Below are 21145 nucleotides of genomic sequence, written 5' to 3' on the forward strand. Positions count from 1 at the left end.
GCCGATGACGCCATTCGGCGTCATCGGCGCGTGCGGCGCAGGCGCGCGGGGCGAGCACGCGGGGCGTCCCGCCCCGGCCTCGCGCGCTGCTCCATGAGGGCCTGGCGCGCTCTCCGCACCTGCTCGTCATCCTCATCATCCTCCTCCTCCTCTCCCACTGGCGGAAGGCCTCGGAGACGAGCATGGGAGACGTCGCTGTCGCCGCTGGAGAGGGTGAAGCGGCTGCTCCCCCCCGAGGAAGCGGCGGTGGTGTCGCGGTGCGCCGCGGCCCCTGCGGCGCCTCGGCTTCCTCCAGACGAGGAGGGTGAGGGAGCGGTAGGAGCTCTTCCCATGCCTTTCCGCGCCGGGGAGCTGGCGCTGGCGGAGATGCGGAGGAAGCACAACAGGACGCTGAAGGTGCTGTGCAGGCTGGCGGCGGGGGCGGTGCTGGCTGGCCCCGGTGGTGTCCTGCCCCACGGAGACATCATCGGACAGCTGCCCGGGCAGGTGCTGCGAACGGCGGCCGGGGCGCGGCTGCTGCTGAGGAGGCCCTCGCTGGAGGAGTATGTGCTACTCATGCCGCGAGGACCCACCATCGCCTACCCCAAGGTACCGGTGGCAGCCGGGAGGGTCGCTGGGCGAATCTCGCCTTTTAATCGTAGAATCAATCATAGAATCGATTGGGTTGGAAAAGACCTCTGAGATCATCAAGTCCAACCCTTGGTCCAACTCCAGTCCATTTACCAGATAATGGCACTCAGTGCCACGTCCAGTCTCAGTTTAAAAACCTCCAGGGATGGTGAATCCACCACCTCTCTGGGCAGCCCATTCCAATGCCTGATTACTCTCTCTGGAAAGAATTTTTTTCTGATCTCCAAATTTTCCCTGGCAGAGCTTGAGCCCGTGCCCCCTTGTCCTATTGCTGAGTGCCTGGGAGAAGAGACCAAGCTGGAACTTCCCTTCAGGTAGTTCTAGACAGTGATGAGGTCACCTCTAAGCCTCCTCTTCTGCAGACTAAACAACCCCAGCTCCCTCAGCCTCTCCCCATAGGACTTGTGCTCCATGTTTCTCAGTTTATAATTTTTCTCACCTTTTAATTTATCGAGGCTAGTAGGCTGATGTAGTTTTCTCGCCCCGCAGGATATGAGTGCAATGTTGATGATGATGGATGTCCACCCGGGAGACACCGTGCTGGAAACTGGCAGCGGATCTGGCGCCATGAGCTTGTTTCTGTCAAGGGCAGGTGAGAACCTGGTTTTAGAAAAGACAGAGTTTAGCTATTTCCTTGTCATACTTTGCCTTTCTTTTGACTAGATACTTAATGGTTCTCCTAGTACTTACTACTCAGTTCTTAAAAGCTTTGCTGCAGTTCACGTGTTCATACATAGTTTGCTGACTTGAAGTAAAGTTACATCAGAGCCAAGGCAGGGACTACAAACCATTTTGACTACTTAGAGGGCTGTAGTGCAAATGTTACCGAAGGCCCTGCAAAAAGCTTCATTCCAGCCATGATTATTGTCAGCTTCAGCTTAATCATACCAGTATCTCTTTAATATCTTGGTTTCTCAGTTTTCTTTTCTCCTCATCTTAATGGACCACATGAATTACCTGATTGCTGGGTACCAGCGAAAACACGTACGTGGATGCACACTGTTGTTTCTTTGTGTTACAGCAAGCCTGGTTTGATTGAGGTCTCAGTGCTCTGAAAGGTGGAGAGCCCTTGCGCTCAGCCACGTGAGGTGAAACCTCACCCTTAAAGTTCGTCTCATCTGTGGGCACCCTGTTAGTGGACCACGTTTCAGGATAATTTGATTTACAGGCTCCTAATAGACTTTTAAAAAAGAAAAGAAAATCTCCACCATTGTTTGCAGTATAAATTGTAAAATTGTAAACACAAGAACCTCATCACAGATCATCTTGAACTCATAGTGCAGAAAAGCACAAGTTGCATATCCTGAAAGCTTATGTTTAAACCCAGTATTTGAGGGCACTCAGAGTAACTGAATACCTGGGCTGTGAAAGTGGCATTTCTCTTTTTTACTGTATCCCAGTGTTTGTTAAAAAGCTGCACTATAGACTGTGCTGTGTCTGTGAAGTGTTTCTGGGTTTTTCTGCCTTTCTGGGTTTACTCTGTATCCTTCAGCAGTTCAAAATAGGGGACACTTCAGTGCTGCTCTTTGCAGCCAACAGGTATCTGTGGGAGGTGACATTAGGGAGACAAACTCAACAAAGGAGCTGCTCTTTTTGCCCAGGACCATTAAATAATCTTAGAACCAGCTTTTACTTTCCCGTGGAACTATGCTGGATACCTGCTGTCCCTTGGCATGTGCTCCAGGGTAACAGTACAAGGCTTTTTAGAAGCATGAGTTTTTCTGAAAAAGTTTACTATTCAGCAAGTCTGTTATCAGAGCCATCAATCCAACCCCGCTCTGGGATGCCAGGTCCAACTGCTGAAGATAACATGAGGAGCTAGGAATGGTACAGAATAGAGTGCTGACATCCATCAGGAGCTTAAAATTGGTGAGGAAATGTAAGCAGCAGCAAGGGAATCTGGAGGGTCTCTTTCTGAGACAAACAAAGCAGTTGTTCTTAGTCCTTCATTTTATCTGCAGTAACCTCCACCTGGCACAGAAATTCAGTCCAAGCTGCTTATTTCAGTGATCAGCCATTCAACACTGCCCCAGGATCACTCAACTGCAGCTGGTCTTGATATAGATATATGCTGGACCCAGTTTTCCTGGTCAGCAGTGGCACGTCTGCTGCCTCTCTTTCTGCCTTCACTGCTATTTTTGGTTCTCTCAAATCATCTTTCTGCAATAAACTACTTCTTTCGGTTCAGTGGTGGGATTTTGAAGCTAGTATGCAATCATCCCCAAACTAACCATTGGTGCTGTTGAAGCTGACAAAAGAGAAGATGAACAGAGCTTCTCTTTCCACTTAGGGAGAGGAAGTAAGAGTTACCAGATTTTTCCCATCTTGCCCTACAGGCAGACCCAAAATCTGGAGAAAGATTGAATACCTGCTATTGGTTACAGCAAAAGTGGCTTTTGCAGAACACAAGTGATTTTTCTGCCTTGGTTATTCAGTCCACTGCAGCCATTTCATACAAGCACACCTGAACTTGCCACTTAATCTTCTCCTCTCTCCGTCTGATCCAACAGTTTCTTTCTAATCACTTTATTTAGCTGTAAATGTGTCGAGTCAGCCAAGTCCTTGGCATTACCAGGCTGTTAACCCTATCCATGGGAACAAAGCAGTTGTGCACTAGATCAGCTCTATCTTGAGAAGAGGGGAAAATGGTATGAGATTGTATTGCTATTTTCATATTTATTGATTTTTAAATCAGCACCAAATACAGTTTTAGTCACAACTGAACAGAATTTGGTGTTGACCCAGAATTAAATAATTTGTTGTGCTGTTTCCTAATGGTGGCTATTTTTGCCATCATTACAGTGATACCCAGCAAGAAAAACAGCTGCTACACAGGTAGATGCTAGTGGGCACATCACCAAGGTCCACAGAACTATTTAATTTCCAAAATTCTCATTGATTTAACAGATTTCACTAATCTCCTCTCTTTGTGTTACTCGTTTGGTTTTCTTTTCCATTCTTTCTTTAATAATTTCCAGAAACTACTGCCATGCAACAGGACCAAGTTAATACTGTGGCATTTGCCCTGACTTTAAGATCCTTGAGAACTGGAAAATATGATGCATGGAAGCTTAACATACTGTAGCTTCACAATATAGCGAGTTTTTCCTACCCATTTTAACAAGTTCTTATTTCTCCCCAAAAAAGTCAATTTCAAAATACAGGAATTCTTTTGAATAAACAGGAGTAAGACTGACCCCTAATGTGAAAAAATTTTTTCTTCTGCTATTTCTAAACTGATAATGTGGAGTAATACAGATTTGGGGCTGTGATTCTACAACTGCTTAAGGTGATCCAAAGCAACATGCTGAAACCCTCCCTTTTCTTACATGTTGGCTCTGGCTTTTGTCTGGTGAGCTGGATCAGGGAATGACTGTTGGGAGATATGTCCCTTTTATTCCGTTATCTGAATGAATTTGCAGTGGGATCACATAGGTGAGGGAAGGAAGGAGCCTGACGTCTTCAAACTAAAATGACTTGGAAAGGGACAGAACATGACCTGCTGAACTGCTGGTTGCTGAAAGCTGCTTGTGCCCATTCTAAAGTAGCAAGGAGAGAGAGAAATGGCTTGAGGAATTGGAGTAATATAAGGATAGAATAGCAGTGCACAGCCTGCTGTCTGCTTGGACAGCATGGTAATGCTTCCTTTATATGTGTTATGTATTGGACTCACATGGTAAATTTCAGGATAGTAAATTTAGATTTAAAATAATTTATTACTGTTGCAAGCAATAACAGGAAAATGACACAAGCCTGTGCAAATCAGAGTGCACTTGAAAACTTGTCTGTGGGGTTCAGATCAGTGAGCAGGTCTGGCAGTTCTCTTAGCCTTTCCCCAACCCTGAGGAAAAACAGATGAAGAACAAGCTATGCACAGAACACGGACTGTCAACAAAATTTAAAACCATCAGTTTCAATCTTACTAACAACAGAAGCAGTCGCTGTGTGTCAGCTTTACAGCATCTGTGAGCTGTGACGACTCTTGAAGTGTTCTCAGCTGATGCCTCTGACAGAAGAGTCACAGGCCAGTAGGGCCACAGATGTTCAGGTCATCTTTTGCTGCACAAGTGACTTCAGGAGCACATCTTAGGAACAGTCTGTACTACTGTAACTGCTTTATTTCATCTGTGGATTGATAGATTTCTGTCTGTAGAAGAACTAACATGGCATTTTTTCGGCATGTTTGTTTTAAACGTAAAGAAAAAATAAATTGTAATTGATTGTTTCCCAAAGTAATATTGAGATATAAAGGTGTACGTATGTTGTAGGCTGTGCTGGTGTTTTTTTAAGTCTAGTGTCTTTTGTTTGTTTCCAGTTGGGCCCAAAGGGCATGTTCTAAGTTATGAAGTCAGAGAGGATCACCATAGCTTAGCTAAGAAGAATTACAGGCACTGGCGTACTGCGTGGGAAATAGGACATAAGGACGAGTGGCCAGATAACGTGGATTTCATTCTTAAAGACATTTCAACAGCTGCTGCAGATATGAAATCTGTAACACTTGACGCAGTGAGTCCAAAAAGTCCATTTGACATGTATTGTTCTACAGAAATTAAAACCTCTAGTGCTCACACTTAGAACAGCATTCCTGTATCTCGTTTAACATGAACAGAAACAATCACATCTTTATCAGCGAAAGAAATACGGTACAAGTATTTCTAAGGTTTCAGTTACAGGTTCCCAAATGAAGAGTGATTAAGCTGTACTCTAGAAGTACTACAATGAATTATTGCTCTCTTATAAGCAAAGACCAACTCACTTTCTTGTATTTGTGAGAAATGGATATTTTTATAACTAAAAGATATGTATTTTAAACATTAAACTTCAGAAGAATACATAACCTTTTTAAAAATATAACTATATAATCACTTTACTATTAGGCTTGTGTTAAATTGTGCATCCTGTATAGCTGAGTTAAAGAATGGTATTGCTTGCTCTCCTGTCCTGCTTCTTTGTATCCAGGTATTCTAAAGAGAGACATGCTGGGGAAAACAGCTGTATGTTAACCACTCTTCCCTGTAAAGCAGACAAACTGCTTACTTACTAAATGCTTTACACAAATGACAATTTTTAAATGATATGAGCAAAAATATGTAGCATAAAAATAGTATTTTCAAAAACTTTATAAGGAAAAATCAACAGGAAAGATCAGATACTGCATATCCCATTGTTTTGCAGTTTGAATAACTTTCTAGCAGAAGATGGATAAATTGTCAAAGACAATTTTAAATTTTTAAAGCTTGAAACAAACAGCAAGTTAAATGTTGAGACTGTAGTGTGCTGTTTTCATGCTAAAGATACACTTGAACATTGCTTTTTACATTTGAGAAATAGGTAGTCCTGTGTGTTAGTAAATGTCGTCTTCTAAAAGTTTTATTAATGTCAGCATTATGGAATTTAATTAGCAGGAGATTTAACTTCCTACAGGCCTGCTCTGTTGGTTAACATTACTTGTTGTTTTAATAGAAATTGACTTGGAAGTAGCAAGGACTTGGTTTTGTAGAAGTGTGGACCTCAGGTTCTGAGAGGCATGATCACATACTGCTGTTGTATGCATCCATTTTCCATAAATATTTTTTTCAAGTGTTGTTATATTACATTGGTAGATATGCATGTGTTTTGCCAGTAAACATTTGTATATCTTTCTCTTGCAGATAGTTCTGGATATGCTTAACCCTCAGACTGCTCTGCCTGTTGTACACCCAGGCCTGAAACAGGGTGGTGTGTGCGCTGTGTATTTAGCCAAGTAAGTATTTACTTCTGGCACTTACACCTTTATTCACACACCACCCGGCATTGCTACAGAACACAACTTCTTTAAAATACACATCCAGCATTAATGAAATGTTTAACTGAGTTTGGACTTTCTTTCTCACATGTCACTCATTTATGGAGTTGCACTCAGTATAAATTACACTTGGCCAAATCCTTTGGCCTCTACTTTGGGAATATTCTCATTCTGATAAGAGGAAGTTTGTGCTTTATGAGATCCTCAAAGTAACTGCTGTGTTGCTGCTCCTTTACCCTAAAATTGAAGGAGTCATGTAACCTCAAAGGTAAAGAATGTGACAAAAGTCAGTAGAACTGAGATTGTGTGATTTGAGTTTTTGAAATACTACTTTGTTCTTTACATTTCTTCAAAAGCATCACCCAGGTTATTGACCTTTTAGACAGAATACGAACCTGCAAGCTTCCTTTTTTCTGTGAACAAATCGTTGAGGTAACTCACAGAAACTGGTCAGTACTCCCTGCTAAAATCAAGAATTGCAAATCAAGCGAAACAGTGGAAACTCAAGAAAATATTGAAGAACCACCTCAAAAGGAATACGAAGAAATCTGCATTCAGGATCAAGCAGTTCTTAAAGAAAGTGAATACAATGGTAAGAACAGTAATGCTGATGAGATAGCTGGTTACTGCACTTTGATAATCCAGCATAGGAAGAGGCAGTGGTTTTTCTTCTAAACAGCTGAGAACAGACAAAGTTTTGGACAGCCTAGACCTTGTCAGGTTTGCAAAAGACTATATTAATAATTATTTATTTTTATACATCTTATAAAAAATCTGAACAAAATAGAAAATTAGTTGCAATAAAGAATGACTGCCCTTTTACTACTGTTTTCACATTTTTGTTTTTCAGTACAATTCAGTTCTTTATACTTGTCCTAAGGCTGCTTTACAAGACCCTAATGGAGTTACAGTTTCCACAGTATGCTCTACTTTAAAAATCATGCTGTCCAAAAATGATGCCACACACGCACACATATATACACATATATGACAGATGTAGAGATATATATATATAGTATAGATTTGCAAAATCCATACTAGAGTTCTCAATGTACGGATAGTTGACAACAAAGGACTATAACAAGTAAAAAAATAAAAGTATGTCAGGGAAAAATAATCTGTGGATATTGGCAACTCTAGTCTGCATGTGTCTTAAACTTATGGGAAAGAAGTAAAAAAAAATACATGTACTTCTGACAGAATCACTTTTTGATGATGCTGAAACACATCGCCCAACGCCGTATGTTGCCAAACCGTCTTACTGGCAGGAACCTCATTCAGGTGAGACACTTGGAAAATGGTTTTTATCTTAAATGTTTAGTGGTATTTTATTTCAAAGGAATACTACCTCTTTTTTTTGTAGTAGTAGCATTTGACATGTTACTATTTCATGAAATCTTAAAACTTATAATAATAAAATAATTATTGTACACTGAAATACTGAGGTGGTAACTTGTTTTGTTTTTTAATTAGCATTCCTTACCAAGCTGAGAAAATTTCGGCCACCACTTTCTTGATGCTGCTGCTGTGTTAGCTGCTAATTTGAATATTGTATCAGAAAATAATAAAACATTACAAAGTAGATGCTGCATTTTTCACGTTGTGTAACTTTTAAGTAATGACTGCTTTGATTTCTACTGCATAAGAAGTTTGAAACCCTACCTACTATTTAAAGGGAAAAATCTGAACAGAATCATCAGGTCTGGTGTTGTAATGCAGCACAGGTTGTTCTGCAAATACAGTATCTGTTTCTGTCTCATCGGGTGTATTCATTCCTCGTTGCTTATAAACCAGTCCATGGATTTATCTTGGTTCAAGGTGCTACATGGTTGCCTTTTTCTGGACAGCTTCTTACAGTCTACTAGAAATAAGGAGGAAAAAATTTTAGTAAGAAAATAAGGGATCAAAGTCTGTTCTTTTAAATGGATACTTGATTGGCTACCAACTATCAGTTTCTTTAAGAACAGTATTCTTAAACACAACTTCAAGAGATGCTGAAATTTACTGAGTTTGCTTGATAAAGCTGTGCTGATTTCAAGAGAAAGACAGTTGCAGCTTTTGTTCACTTCTGCTACTCGTGCTGAAAGTTCCCTAACTTGTTTGTGAACTTTGCTTTATATAAAGTTTCAAACAGTCAAAGTAAACACAATCTTTTCTGACCGTTGTCAGATATGAAAATTAAGATCTCTCAAGTAAAAATAGACTTAAGTCTTTTAGGGTCTCACATCAGGAGCTGCTGATGTTTAACACATTAAATTATTAAGTGATGTGTTTCAGACACCTGACTTGTTCTGTTTCTCAGGAAAGACTCACATGCCAAATTTTCAAAGTTGAGGGATTCCTTGAGAATCCCATTTGTATTGAAGCTGTCAAAAGCAGTAACACAATCTTACTATCATAGGGAAAATTTGGATATTAACGAGAACATACCCAAATAAAAAATACAAAACTATAAATAACTAACCCTGTAAATACACTAGGATCTCTGCAGTGGTTAAGTACATGGAGGTGTCTTTCCAGAGCTGAAGCCTTATACAGCTGCCCCAGGAAATTTACATCTCAAGTGTGTTCCACTTTAAATAAATTTAATAATGAGTGTGCCCCATAACTGCTGTATATAATGGAGGCTTCTTGTGCAAAGGCTGAGGATGCTATTTTGAGTAGGTTAATGTGCAGAGATCCAAACACATAAACAATTTTCACAAATTTTGTACTGTTTTTCACTCGTACCACAGTCTGAAAATGAAATCAAGACAACTGAGATGCAAGGAAAAGGTGAATTGTGATTTAACCTGTGTCCAAACTGATGACCACAACTGAGCAGCCTGCCCTTTCTAAAATCGGTGCTCTCAGGAACAGCACTTTAACTCACATAACACCTGCTCTTTTAACTCACATGACACACATCAGTGTTCTTATTGTTTCTTACACCTACTCCTAAGTGTTTAAAGTAGAATTCTCAATTTCATTTATAAATGCATGAATAGTAGTAAATGCCTAAATAGATTGGAGTGCAACCCAAAATCCACTGTAGTAGGCAAAGGGAATTTGAAGACACTCAGTGTAAAGCAGCTGGTACTTCCAGGAAGTCAAGATACAAGATGTGAAAATGAAAAGGGATCTATGGTAGTGAAAGCACAGTTCTGCCAAGGTAACTGCGTTTGTAATGGGAAAGGATACAGCAGTCCCTGCAGTACTCCGAAAAGTAACTACAGCCACAATTGCCTAAACTAAATGAAAATTGTTTGCAATATTAAAACGATACCTTGGGCACAAGCAGGAGAGTCAACAAGCATTTTTTCAGTTGGAATGGTGTTCCTTGAATTCTGGGATGAATGTAGTTCTATCATCTCCAAAGTGTCAGTAGATGAGGAGGAAGATGACAATCCCAGCCGTACAAACCTTCCTTTCTTCCCACAAAGCAGGCAGTCTGCAGGAGTGGCACTGGGTCCTCGGGGCAGCTGCACTTCATCGTCATAATTCCTCACTGCTCCACTGTGGTGCATAGAACGTTCTCGCTGCCATATGTAATGTGTTGGAGCAATAGCCATCACCTATTGACAGCCATTGGATCAGAAAACTTAAAAGTTATGGGAAAACATAAAGCTGAAAACAAGGGATTCATTTAGTGTATGGCAGAGAATTCAACATAGCTGAAATGGGTATCCTTTATTATCTATCTGCTTCTGTCCCACTAGAAGAGTAAGTAATCCAGATACCAATCATATGTGGAAACAACAGTTTGCAGCCTTGTACATTCAAGTGAATCATCACAAACACCAGCTCGTGCTTTGGACAGAAGATGGTGTCTTTGGCTAACTACTAAGCACCAACTGGATGGATTTTCCTGTTCACAACGTCATTAAACTAATGATGTGGGAAGCTGAGAGGGGATGCTGTGAAAAGCATTCTGCACTCATCTCATGCTTTGTACTTTTCCCTTAAGCATCCAATCCCATCCCCAGAGAAGGGACTCTAGAGTAAATGAGATTTTATGTAAACATTATATACTTAGAACATAAGGGCTTTTTCAGACACACATTCCATCTCAAAAGTGAGGAATATATTAGGAAGCAAAAAATATGTTTGAAAATTGTAGGTTGTAACACCACAGTAGAGAATGGTAAAAGTATGTCCTTCCCAGTTTTTCATAAATGCAGTGAAAAACTCCTACCTTGAAAAGTCAGTTGAAACAGCATCACTAGTTTTGAAGGCACTAAAATTTCACCTGAGCTGGGATTTTTATTTGAAGGTTTTACTTGTGTACAAACTTACAAATTGTAAAGCAAACACACAAAATTATTTCTGAAGTGGATGAAGTGAAGCAAGTGAAGGTAGATTTTAAATAAAAAATATTTGCATAAAGCAGATTATAGCCAATAGAAAATTTTTAACAGTAGTACAAAATAAAATATTCTAGTTTGCTTTAAAAATATTACTTCAAACTATTTATTTTAAATGCAGAAGGAAAAAAGAGCATGGAGGATAAATGGACCACTACATTTTAGCTGCATCTTTTCTTTCCCATTGTCTATGCACTTAAGGGAAGAAATTATGCAGAGCTAGATCGTTGGCTGGTGTTAAACTGTTGTAATTTCAGCATCTAAAATACTAAATCCCCCTCCCTACCTCTTCACAGCAGCGTCTGCTTACAATGGCCCTGTAGTCAATTCTACTCCATAGCTGATCTCTTAACTTTAAGAAATCAGGGAAGAGCTTTCTCCAGGCTTTTCCCAAAGCCCATGGGAAAATGTCATACTTCGCTTCTTCATTGTCTTCTTCAACTGTGTTTGCCAGATACCTTCAAACATATATACGTTTGTGTTTGTAAATATTGTTCAATATTAGATCACTATACTAGAATGATTTCTAAAAAAGACATATTGATGTGGTTCTTTTTTCTAGTATTGTGAGGAAAAATGCTAATAAAATACAGCCTTCTCTCTGGAATACAGTATTTTCTTAATCAATTCCATATGCATCCTTTGGGTAAATAAAAATAAGCTCTGATAAAAAATTGCTTCACCCTAGATTTTCCTACATCAGTAGATATGCAAGATCTAACACATCCTGACGTCTTTTGCCAAACTGACAAGAAACTCTTGTACTAAAATTAATGGTTTCTGACTGAAATTTATTTCTCTAACTAAAGCTTAAAACTGTTGTATGAAATCTTAAACTTTACATTTTCTACTTCATAGATTTCAGCTATTCTAGGACAATTACATTGCTCACATTAATAAAGCATCAAAAACATAAATGCAGGTCTACCTTCATATATAAATGAAAACCTTAAATGCCTTTTTTTAATGTCCATATTTCTCCCTTCCTTCACTATCTGCTGCTTTTGGTTCTGGATCATCTTCTCTGACCATAGGAAAATATTTACTTCCTCTGGATCCACCTGATACTACACTCCTGTAAATCACACCTGAAAATATTACGACTTTTAGTCTCCTCCCTGCTTTTCTCACTTGCTCCTGACCCCAATATTCCCTCTAGTCCCAGTCTCACCAGACCCTTTGTCCCTTTCTATTCTTTCGCTGTTCTGGCTTAGGGTTTTTTTTCCCTTCAGTGAAGTCAGAGGGCTCCCTCCTCCATGTTCTGTGGATGTTACCCAGAATCCCACTAAGAGTAGAAGGAAGAGCCATCCCTGTCCCTGCAGTAGTTGGCAAATCAGAGCACCTGAGAAGTGCTGTTATGGGAAAAGATGATCTGAACACCATAAATGCACCATCTCTTTGTAGGTATAGCCAAATATGGAGGCATTAAGTAGGCTTGGGAAAGACAGAGTACTGACTGCACCTCTGTTTCAAAGTACAGACCTCTTAGAACTGTTCAAAAAAGTTCTCAGAAATTCTCTAGCAACATTTTTACAGTTGACTTTAATCATGGTGACAGAAACTTCAATAAAAAGTAGCTCCAGAGGTACTTATCATGGTGAAATGTTCTGGTACAAATGACTTAGAGGTTGGCAAGGATAATGGAATATGTCTTATAACAAGAACTGTGAGCCACGTATATATTGCCCTGTATATTGTCCTGCAGGTATTTCTTGTAATGCTTTAAAAAGTTCACAGATTCAGGGGGGGTTTTAGTGTTTTACGTTTGTATCACTACAGCAAGCAAAATGCCCTCTCTGCCTCTCAAGCTTGTTCCATCAGTGGAAGAATGTTGAATTTGCACTATTTATGTATAGTGCATAGATTATCACAGAACCATAGAATGGTTTGGGTTGGAATGGACATTGAAGACCATCTAGTTCCCCTGCCACTCCCTAGATCAGGTTGCTTATGTTTCTATACTTCATATAGAACCCAGACAACTGCATGACAAAGAAGCCTCATCACATATCATTATTATCAGTGTCATAAAGAAATAAAATAATGCAAAATTAATCCTAATAAACCCAGATAATTTAAAAGTACTTACAAAGCAACAAAGAAATTGATCCTGGTATGCTCGCTTGTTGTGAAGTTGGCCCTCTTGAAATAAACAAAAGTCATTGCCAACAGATACTGTTTTAAAATGTAAAATGAAGTATCAGTATGTTATTTCAGTACATTATTTCCTAAATTGATTAGCACATTTATCTTGCACCAAGGTTATTTTCAACATTTTTATCAATGAGGAACACACGAGTGGAGTTTCTTGAAATTTCCATATGAATCCATTAGAAAAAACATATGCTCTGTGTTTGCATTAAAGTGTGAAGTGATTAAGGGCAGATTTCTCATTCCATTAACTAGGAAGGAAATACCTTGTCTGCAATTTTACAGCAACAGTCCATCCAAAGGAAGTCCTGGATTAGGTCATCATCTGCAACAAGAGAAAGTTGTAGCATTTCAAACACCGAAACTGTTTATGTTAGAAAGTATTTGGAAATAAGTAACAGATGGCCAAATAAAAGGAAAGAAGCTACACCCACCAGTGGAGAACAGAGAAACTGAGGGAAGTAGATCAGGTGTGAAAAAACTTAAGGGACAAAAGAAGACAAACCACCAGAAAGGCAAAGTGGAAAATCTAGTGACTGCATTTTCTCCATTCTCAGTAACAGCAAGCAAAGATCACCAGTAGTTTTTCTATTTGGGTGACTTCTTCCTGCATTCAGTGGTTCCAGGTAGCAGCTGCTGTTATTTTGGGGGAACTGCAGACTGTTGAGATCTCTGCATCTCGATTACTTGGCAGCCTTTAAAGGGCAATATTTGCTTTTTTGTGGTCATCACTGTGAACGCTTACTGTAATCACTGCAACCTCTTTGATTCACTTCTGTACTTAGGGGCCAAATAAAAACCAAGTGTAATCTTTCAGTATTACTTAATGCCTTTGCTAAATGAAATAAATACAAACCGTTACATGAAAGAGACACAAATAAGGAAGAGAAGCTTCAACTCCTCAGATCATCTTCCCCTCCACTTCTCCCCCCAGATGTTTATTCCCACAATAAATGCTTATGGGACTAGGAGTCCAGCATTTTTTAAAACCTTTTGTAAGACAAAAGGCACATTGTTTACATGTATCGGTTGAACTGTAAGAGAAAATAGGACAGAAGGGAAATTATCATAAAGGGAAGTAACATACCACCTTGATCTCATTTGAAATTTAGAAGAGATACCTTTCATCATGTTGGTAACCCTTCTTGTATTTTTAACTTAAGCATTAAATATTTATACACCAAAATATAAGAAAATATATTTAGATAAAGAATTGCCATTAGTTATGATATAAAAAGCACTCTCAAAAGTACTGAGCTTAGAAAACATTCTATTCAGTCAATACATTTGTATCTGTCATTATTAACCTACCAAATAATTTAAAGAAAGCTGTCATTTCCTGACGCTGAATAACTAGACATGGTCCCTTTGAACATTTATATTTTTGACTAGGAACCCCTTTTTCAGAATTTTCTTCATGATCTTTAAAAGCAGGTCGCTTTAGTCTATTAAGTTTTTTTTGCTGATGTGATCTGGATGCACTCGGTTTTACATGAACAGTGACAGTGGGAGGCGTCTGACACACCAGACTCTGTTTCATTTCGGTCAGTAGAGGTTCCTGGTAAAAAAGAAGAAGAAATTAACTAAAAACCAGTCAGTTTGAGCATTAGTACTCTACATTTCTTTAGTTCACATGAAGCATTTCACTAGAATTTATATGTGAGGTGATGGAAAATTCATTTTAACAGTACTAATAATCTAAGTCTTGTGCCCTAAGCCAACTGTGTTGAGTCCTTTAGTTCTAATTTGATAGTGCTTTTTTTTTCAGTAGGAGCCTTCAGTCTTTCCAGTCAAAATTTTGAAAATTGGGTAAAGAGCTTTTCCATAAAATGTTGCTGTTTGTCAGATCCTCATAGCTCCACACTCAGATCTACCAAAAAATCTGTTCCTCCCGTCCTGTTTGGGATTGGAGAATTAATGCAGCAGAACTGATGAAACCATGTAACATTAAAATAAAGTCTTGAGCTCCTAATTTTGTTAACAAACGGCTACAGCCATTGGGAATTAAACTTATCCCTGAAGACACAACCAACATACCTCAGGTGTTTGTAACTGCGACGTTAAAGGGGATACCAAATGCAGAGTGAGCAAAGGTATTTTGGGGCGGTATTAAATGTATTTACTTCAGCAGGTCTCTGCAGGTGGGGCTGTTTGACGAGGGCTGGCAGCAGCCTGGCTGCCTGCACACCGGCCCCACACCGGCCCCACACCGGCCCCACACCGGCCCCACAGACTGTTCCACCCCCGCCGGGGTCGCAGCGCCGCCCGCTCCCTCTCCCGCCCCTCAGCGGCCTCCCCTCGCGCCGCCGCCGCGCACCCGAGTGGCGCCTCTCGCAGCCAATCGGCGCGCGCGAGGCGGCCGTCTCAGCCAATCGAACGGCGGGGCGCTGTTCCCTCCCGCCCCTTCTCGCGGGCGCGGCAGCCAATGGGAGCGAGCACGGGACGGCGGCGCTGCTTCGGCCCCCGCGCGGCGCCAGCCATTGCTGGCCCCGAGGGCAGGCCCTGCGCTGCCCCACAGCTTTGCCAGAGCTTCCCCATTGCCAGCCCTGAGCACAGGCTCTGTGCTGCCCCACAGCTTTGCCAAAGCTTCCCCATTGCCAGCCCTGAGCGCAGGCTCTGTGCTGCCCCACAGCTTTGCCAGAGCTTCTCCATTGCCAGCCCTGGCTGTGGCCTCTGTGCTGCCCCACAGCTTTGCCAAAGCTTCCCCATTGCCAGCCCTGAGCGCAGGCTCTGTGCTGCCCCACAGCTTTGCCAAAGCTTCCCCATTGCCAGCCCTGAGCGCAGGCTCTGTGCTGCCCCACAGCTTTGCCAAAGCTTCCCCATTGCCAGCCCTGAGTGCGGGCTCTGCGCTGCCCCACAGCTTTGCCAGAGCTTCCCCATTGCTCGCCCTGAGTTCAGCCCCTCCGCTCCCCCACAGCTTTGCCAAAGCTTTCCCATTGCCAGCGCTGAGTGCGGGCTCTGCGCTGCCCCACAGCTTTGCCAGAGCTTCCCCATTGCCAGCCCTGAGTGCGGGCTCTGCACTGCCCCACAGCTTTGCCAAAACTTCCCCGTTGCCAGCCCTGCCTGTGGCCTCTGCGCTGCCCCACAGCTTTGCTAAAGCTTCCTGCCTCCCCTCCAGGGCCCGGGGGGAGCCCCAGGGAAAGATGAGAGGGACGTTTTACAGGGGTGCACAGCGACAGAACAAGGGAGAATGGATTCAAACTGAAAGAGGGTGGGTTTATATCATAGGAACTTCTATGTGGTGAGGGTGGTGAGGCCCTGGCACTGGTTGCCCAGAGAACCTGATGATGCCCCCTCCCTGGAAGTGGTTCAAGGCTGGGTTGGAAGGGGCTTTGAGCAAGCTGGTCTGGTGGAAGGTGCCTCTGCCCGTGGTAGGGGAGTTAGAACCAAATGATCCTTAAGGCCGCTTCCAGCCCAAGCCATTCTTTGATTCCATGATTAAAACATCTCCCCAGGAGATGCAGAATACGAGGGCGAGTGTACGCCTAAATAAAGGACATTAAACATACAGGTGCAGGATACCCTGCTGTTACCTTTCCACAGAAGCAATTAATGCAATTAGTCTAAGGCAGCCTGCTGAAATGTCATATTAAGAATGAAAAATTCCCTTTGCTAGTAAGATTCAGTGTGAAATTTTAGTGTTGCCTTTTGTTGTAAGAACTACTGGCCTATCCTAAAAAGATGGCAAGAAATACATCCATTTTCATTGTTTTCTTCTGTACAGGCAAATTAAAGTGTAACTGGCCTCCGCTGTTACAGAAATGAGAAGAGAGGCCTCTCTATTCCTTCCTCCTCTTTTATTAATAATTTACTAGATTTTTTAGGTGCTCTGGGTTAGTGAACATATTCAGGGAAAGGACATGCCAAGTTTCTGATCAGGAAGAGAAATAAAAACCAGACCACGTGGTAAATGCACTAACAACATCTCTGTAAGAACAGGCTGAAATCAGGAAACTTGGCGCGAGGTGGAGATAATACCAAATACATCAGCTGGGCAAAAGTCTGTTTCTTTGAGGTTCTCTCTTCATATACATATGTTCATGTTGAGTTACCCTTCATTAAATTGTTCTTTACTTTTGCATAATACTTTTCAACTAAGCAATTCAAAGCACTCATCAATTAAATGCTGTTCATTTGGTAACTGTGAAAAACAAAGAAAGGGAAGGTTAAAGAAACTTCCATATAATCATCTCAACCATTCACACCAGGAAACAAACTTCTGGGGGCTTTTTCCTTGCCATAAAATGTAACTTGTTTTAGTAACTTATAATTGTGATATGCATGCTTCCTTATTCTTTACACCTTTATGTCAATAAAAAGTGGCTTACAACGTAGATTTTTATCCACACTGAGCTCTCCAGAGTTTGTATGGTTTTTCCTGCAGGTCTCCTCCTTCTGAAATAATTTTTGAGCTGCTGGTTCTGCAACATAAAAGATTTTTTTTTCTTTTCAACCGAAAATCTCTTGCAGTCAAGTTATTAAACAGGTATTGCCACTCTCTTCCCCCAGTGTAATGTCCCCTTCCTGCCAGGACTGAGGGCTCTGCACTGATTCAGGTGAGCTGAATCACCTTGGCTCAGACTTGGAGAAAACTGAAGTTTTGAAAAAGAGCTGTGAGAACATCTGCAACTTTGCCTTTATTCTGCAGCCTAAGGTAGGATTGCTGAGATGCAGATGACTCAAGGATTCAACTTGGAAACATCATGGAAAAACAGCATGGAAAGGTTGATGCCTGAACACCGTGACAATAAGGTAACAAAATTCTACCAGACTCTTAAGTCGTCTGCATGATATGGTAGACTTAGCTGGTTCTCAACTTTGCTTATTATTAACTACACTTTTTAGAGGGTTGTTGAACCATTCATCCAAGACTATCAGGAAGAATGTAGCTCTTGGACTTCCAAGTCACTCATTGGACATCAGGGAGCGCTGTTTCACCACCAGCAATTTAAACCGAGACAATGTCCAGCATAATACACTGGGTTTCATGATGTACCTCATTCCTAATTCTTCCTAGAGGTGGACATTAAATCAGTTTAGCCACTCTTCATCTCTATATGTAATCTGTTTGAAATTATATTTTAATATAAAAATTCATAAATTATTTTAAATTATATTGATATACATTTATAGAGTTAAAATTTTGTATAATATTTGGAGATATATATAAATCAATAAAACCTGGGTTTGAAAGACCTGGGAGTCTTACAAAATCTTATTTCTGAATAAAAAAGTTTCCATATATACACTGGAATTCGATTCTATGAGATATATTTGGTTACCTACTTATCCAGTACCAGGTCCAAAAAGGCAGCTGCAGGGCAGTTTGCTTCCTATAAATGAAAAAAGAACTTAAAAATTATACAGGGATTGAGCTGTTTACAGATAGGTTAAGCATCATTGAAGAAAAACAGGGAGTGTTTTAATAAATTATATTTAGGATATGCATACTTTTTCCCTGTATTTTAATATTTTTGAGGTGGCCTCTGATATCCTTTCCAGTGAACTTTTTTTTTTAGAAAGTTAAAGTACCATAGGAGAAACATATGGTATTTCTTTTCAAGCAAAGTCATAAAGAGCCACCATTGGTTCTTTTAAATACAGATCATTGTTCAAAATGTAATGTGTACTTTTCAATTACAGACTTCCCCACTTCCTGCAGAGTATAAAATAGGAAAAAAAGTCTCTCTTCTCTGTAGAGATGACTGCTGACCTTGCTGGGGGAATCTGGCCTCTCAGTCAAATACGTCCTAAATGAAATGCACACAGGCTGAAAGCTCAGTTCCTAAAGACCATAACAAAACTGAAACATGCATCTAAAAAGCAAACTTTGGACACGTGGTTAATTCTGTCAGAATAAAGGATGTAGTAAGTCACATGAGTTTCAGTAAATTAAAGATGAACAGGTAAACACATGAACCCACATCTTTCACCAGAAAGCTGGTTTTTTTTCACATGGGAAGAGAGAGCAAGGATTTAGATGAGTTGTGTGAAACATATTCTTATGGCACCATGGGACCTGGGCTAGGACTAAGCATAACAGACTGAATATGGCATACCAGTTTTATTAGTGGAGATAGTAAGTAAGGAGACTAGAAAGGTGCCTTACAGCTAAATCATTGCTTTTGACAAATGTTACAGTATGATTAGAACTAAAAATTGTTCCGTGTCACTTAAGTGTATGTCACTGATGGATGAATGGGGACAAAACTTGCTTCCAGCTTTGTTTGCTTGAAAAGAACTTTTAAGCATACAGCAGCAGCATTTTCTAATATGGAAGTCCCAGAACAGCTGTAGGTATTCTCAGGTACTGAGAAACTGAGGCACTAGAAGAAAAAAATAACTTCGAAATTAAATAGTGAACAAGAACTGTACTGAATAGACTAATACAGCAAATGGTAAAAGAAGGTGAAGGTTGCCAGCAAATATAGTGCATGTTTAAACATGCTGCTCCTGCATACTTCAAAACAGCCAAGTACTCTGCAGCAGCAAATCTCCATCAAGTGCCAGGGACATAAGTTTGAACTTGCTGTTCATTCCTACTGTAAATAGACTGACATATCTTGTATGAAGACAGACAGGGGAAGCCCTTAAGATTTATTCTTAAGGATTGGCACTTGTGTGCTGGTTGTAAATGAAATGAAGTAGTCTTATCTGAAGAGTTCACATTGCTCTGTCAAAATAAATAATGAGATAGACTACATTATGTCTTCACTATCATATCACAAAAGGGCAAGTGATGAATGATGTATCTCTCAACATCAGTTTCTCAAAACTTGCAGTGCATATTTTACATTAAAAGGAAAGGAGATCTGCACAGTTCTTCTTCAAGTGTTTTTTGAACCTTCTGATGTCATTCACCATATTGTAGCTTTTTTAAGCCACTGGAGACTGTGCTTTGGATTTGCAAGTATTTAATAACCATGATAAGTTGTTACCCAGCTGTGCCCATGCCATTTCTTCATGCTGAATTGTGCAAAGAGCCCTATGAAGAGAACTCCTCTATACCTCCATGACCCTGGAACCATTTGTTCCAGCTTCCAGGAGCACCAGGCTTGCTTAGGCGCAGGAGCAAGGAGCAGGTGTGTGTCAGCTGTGCCCAGGGCACTGCTGGTCTATTGCGCATGCACAGAGTGACTGGGTTGCCTACGTTCACATTGGAAAATGGCAAATCTTCAGCTTCTATTTTTCTGATCTATCCTCTCAGAAACACCTATCAAACCCTGGACTTCAAAAATATTTCTCATGAAAATGTAGCTAAACAAAGAAAATCTCAAGAATTTTACTTGATTTTTTATCATTTTTATAAAATGGCATTAGCTGAAAATGTTCCCTTCCATCTGGCAAATAACACAAATGCTTGGCCTCACTGATGTAATGTATACTAAACTACAAAATATCTAAGCAACCTATTATCCAGGAAATATATCTTATGCTATAATCTAGGGACATCAAAAGTAGAAAAACTTTGGAGCTTTCAAAATAACATAATTCTCTTCCTGAAGGTAAGTTCAGCATTTCTTAAAAAATAGTTGTTTGAGTGACTGAAGAATATGTTGGAGCCTTCGTACTCTTAACCTAGAAGGCTTATGATTCTATAACTGGACAAAATGTGTTAATTGAATCCAATCTTTCTCATTTCATGTCCCAGTTCCAAAGTTTACTGATCACATAATTCAGATCACAAAGTCTTTCAAACAGAGTCTCTATTAATTCTCTGTTCTTACACTGTTGAACACAACTGAATTTTTGTCCATGGCAACATCCCCTATAGTAGGAAACAATAGTAATTGAGACAGGACAATTTTTTTATTGTCAAGAGCCATACTTTAATGGCATGGATTTCAGAAGATTCACCCCATGAAAGGATAATCAAGAGTAGTGTAGCTATAATTACTGAAGTAAGAGAAAATTGTTTTCGTATTTAGCTCCAATGCCCTCATGCTGCTAAGAAAGGAGCTGCATAAAGTTCAGTAGTGGGAAGGCAGAACTTCAAGGACAGCCCTTTGGAGACTAAAAACAGAAAAATTAAAGTGTGAGCTGGAAAAAGTCCAGGATTTATTTTTTTTTTAACTCACATCCAATGGTTCAGTCTTCACACAGTTAAATTAGAGTTGCCGCAGTTTGTTAAACATTGAATGACCCTCCCAAGAAGCAATGGGGTCTATAATTACTCCACAACAGGTCAAAAAGCTTTCTTGTTTCTCCGAGTTCATAATCATAAGTTGTAAAAATT

The 21145-nt window shown here is 40.4% G+C and overlaps 2 protein-coding genes across 2 annotated transcripts; one reads left to right on the forward strand and one right to left on the reverse strand.

Moving 5' to 3' along the window:
- Positions 1-29: 29 nt before the first annotated feature.
- TRMT61B (tRNA methyltransferase 61B) lies at positions 30-7997 on the forward strand. The gene is made up of 7 exons (XM_071580128.1): positions 30-588; positions 1120-1222; positions 4946-5136; positions 6282-6373; positions 6772-7007; positions 7616-7696; positions 7889-7997. The coding sequence occupies exons 1-7, from the start codon at positions 94-96 to the stop codon at positions 7930-7932; spliced, it is 1242 nt and encodes a 413-aa protein (XP_071436229.1). The 5' UTR covers positions 30-93; the 3' UTR covers positions 7933-7997.
- SPDYA (speedy/RINGO cell cycle regulator family member A) lies at positions 7482-15016 on the reverse strand. The gene is made up of 7 exons (XM_071580156.1): positions 14947-15016; positions 14221-14467; positions 13176-13234; positions 12848-12933; positions 11045-11216; positions 9681-9969; positions 7482-8273 (listed from the first exon to the last, which is right to left on the reverse strand). The coding sequence occupies exons 2-7, from the start codon at positions 14447-14449 to the stop codon at positions 8185-8187; spliced, it is 924 nt and encodes a 307-aa protein (XP_071436257.1). The 5' UTR covers positions 14450-14467; positions 14947-15016; the 3' UTR covers positions 7482-8184.
- Between the last annotated feature and the right edge of the window lie 6129 nt (positions 15017-21145).

The sequence above is a fragment of the Pithys albifrons genome, chromosome 2 (assembly GCF_047495875.1).
Source record: "Pithys albifrons albifrons isolate INPA30051 chromosome 2, PitAlb_v1, whole genome shotgun sequence".
NCBI lineage: Eukaryota > Metazoa > Chordata > Aves > Passeriformes > Thamnophilidae > Pithys > Pithys albifrons.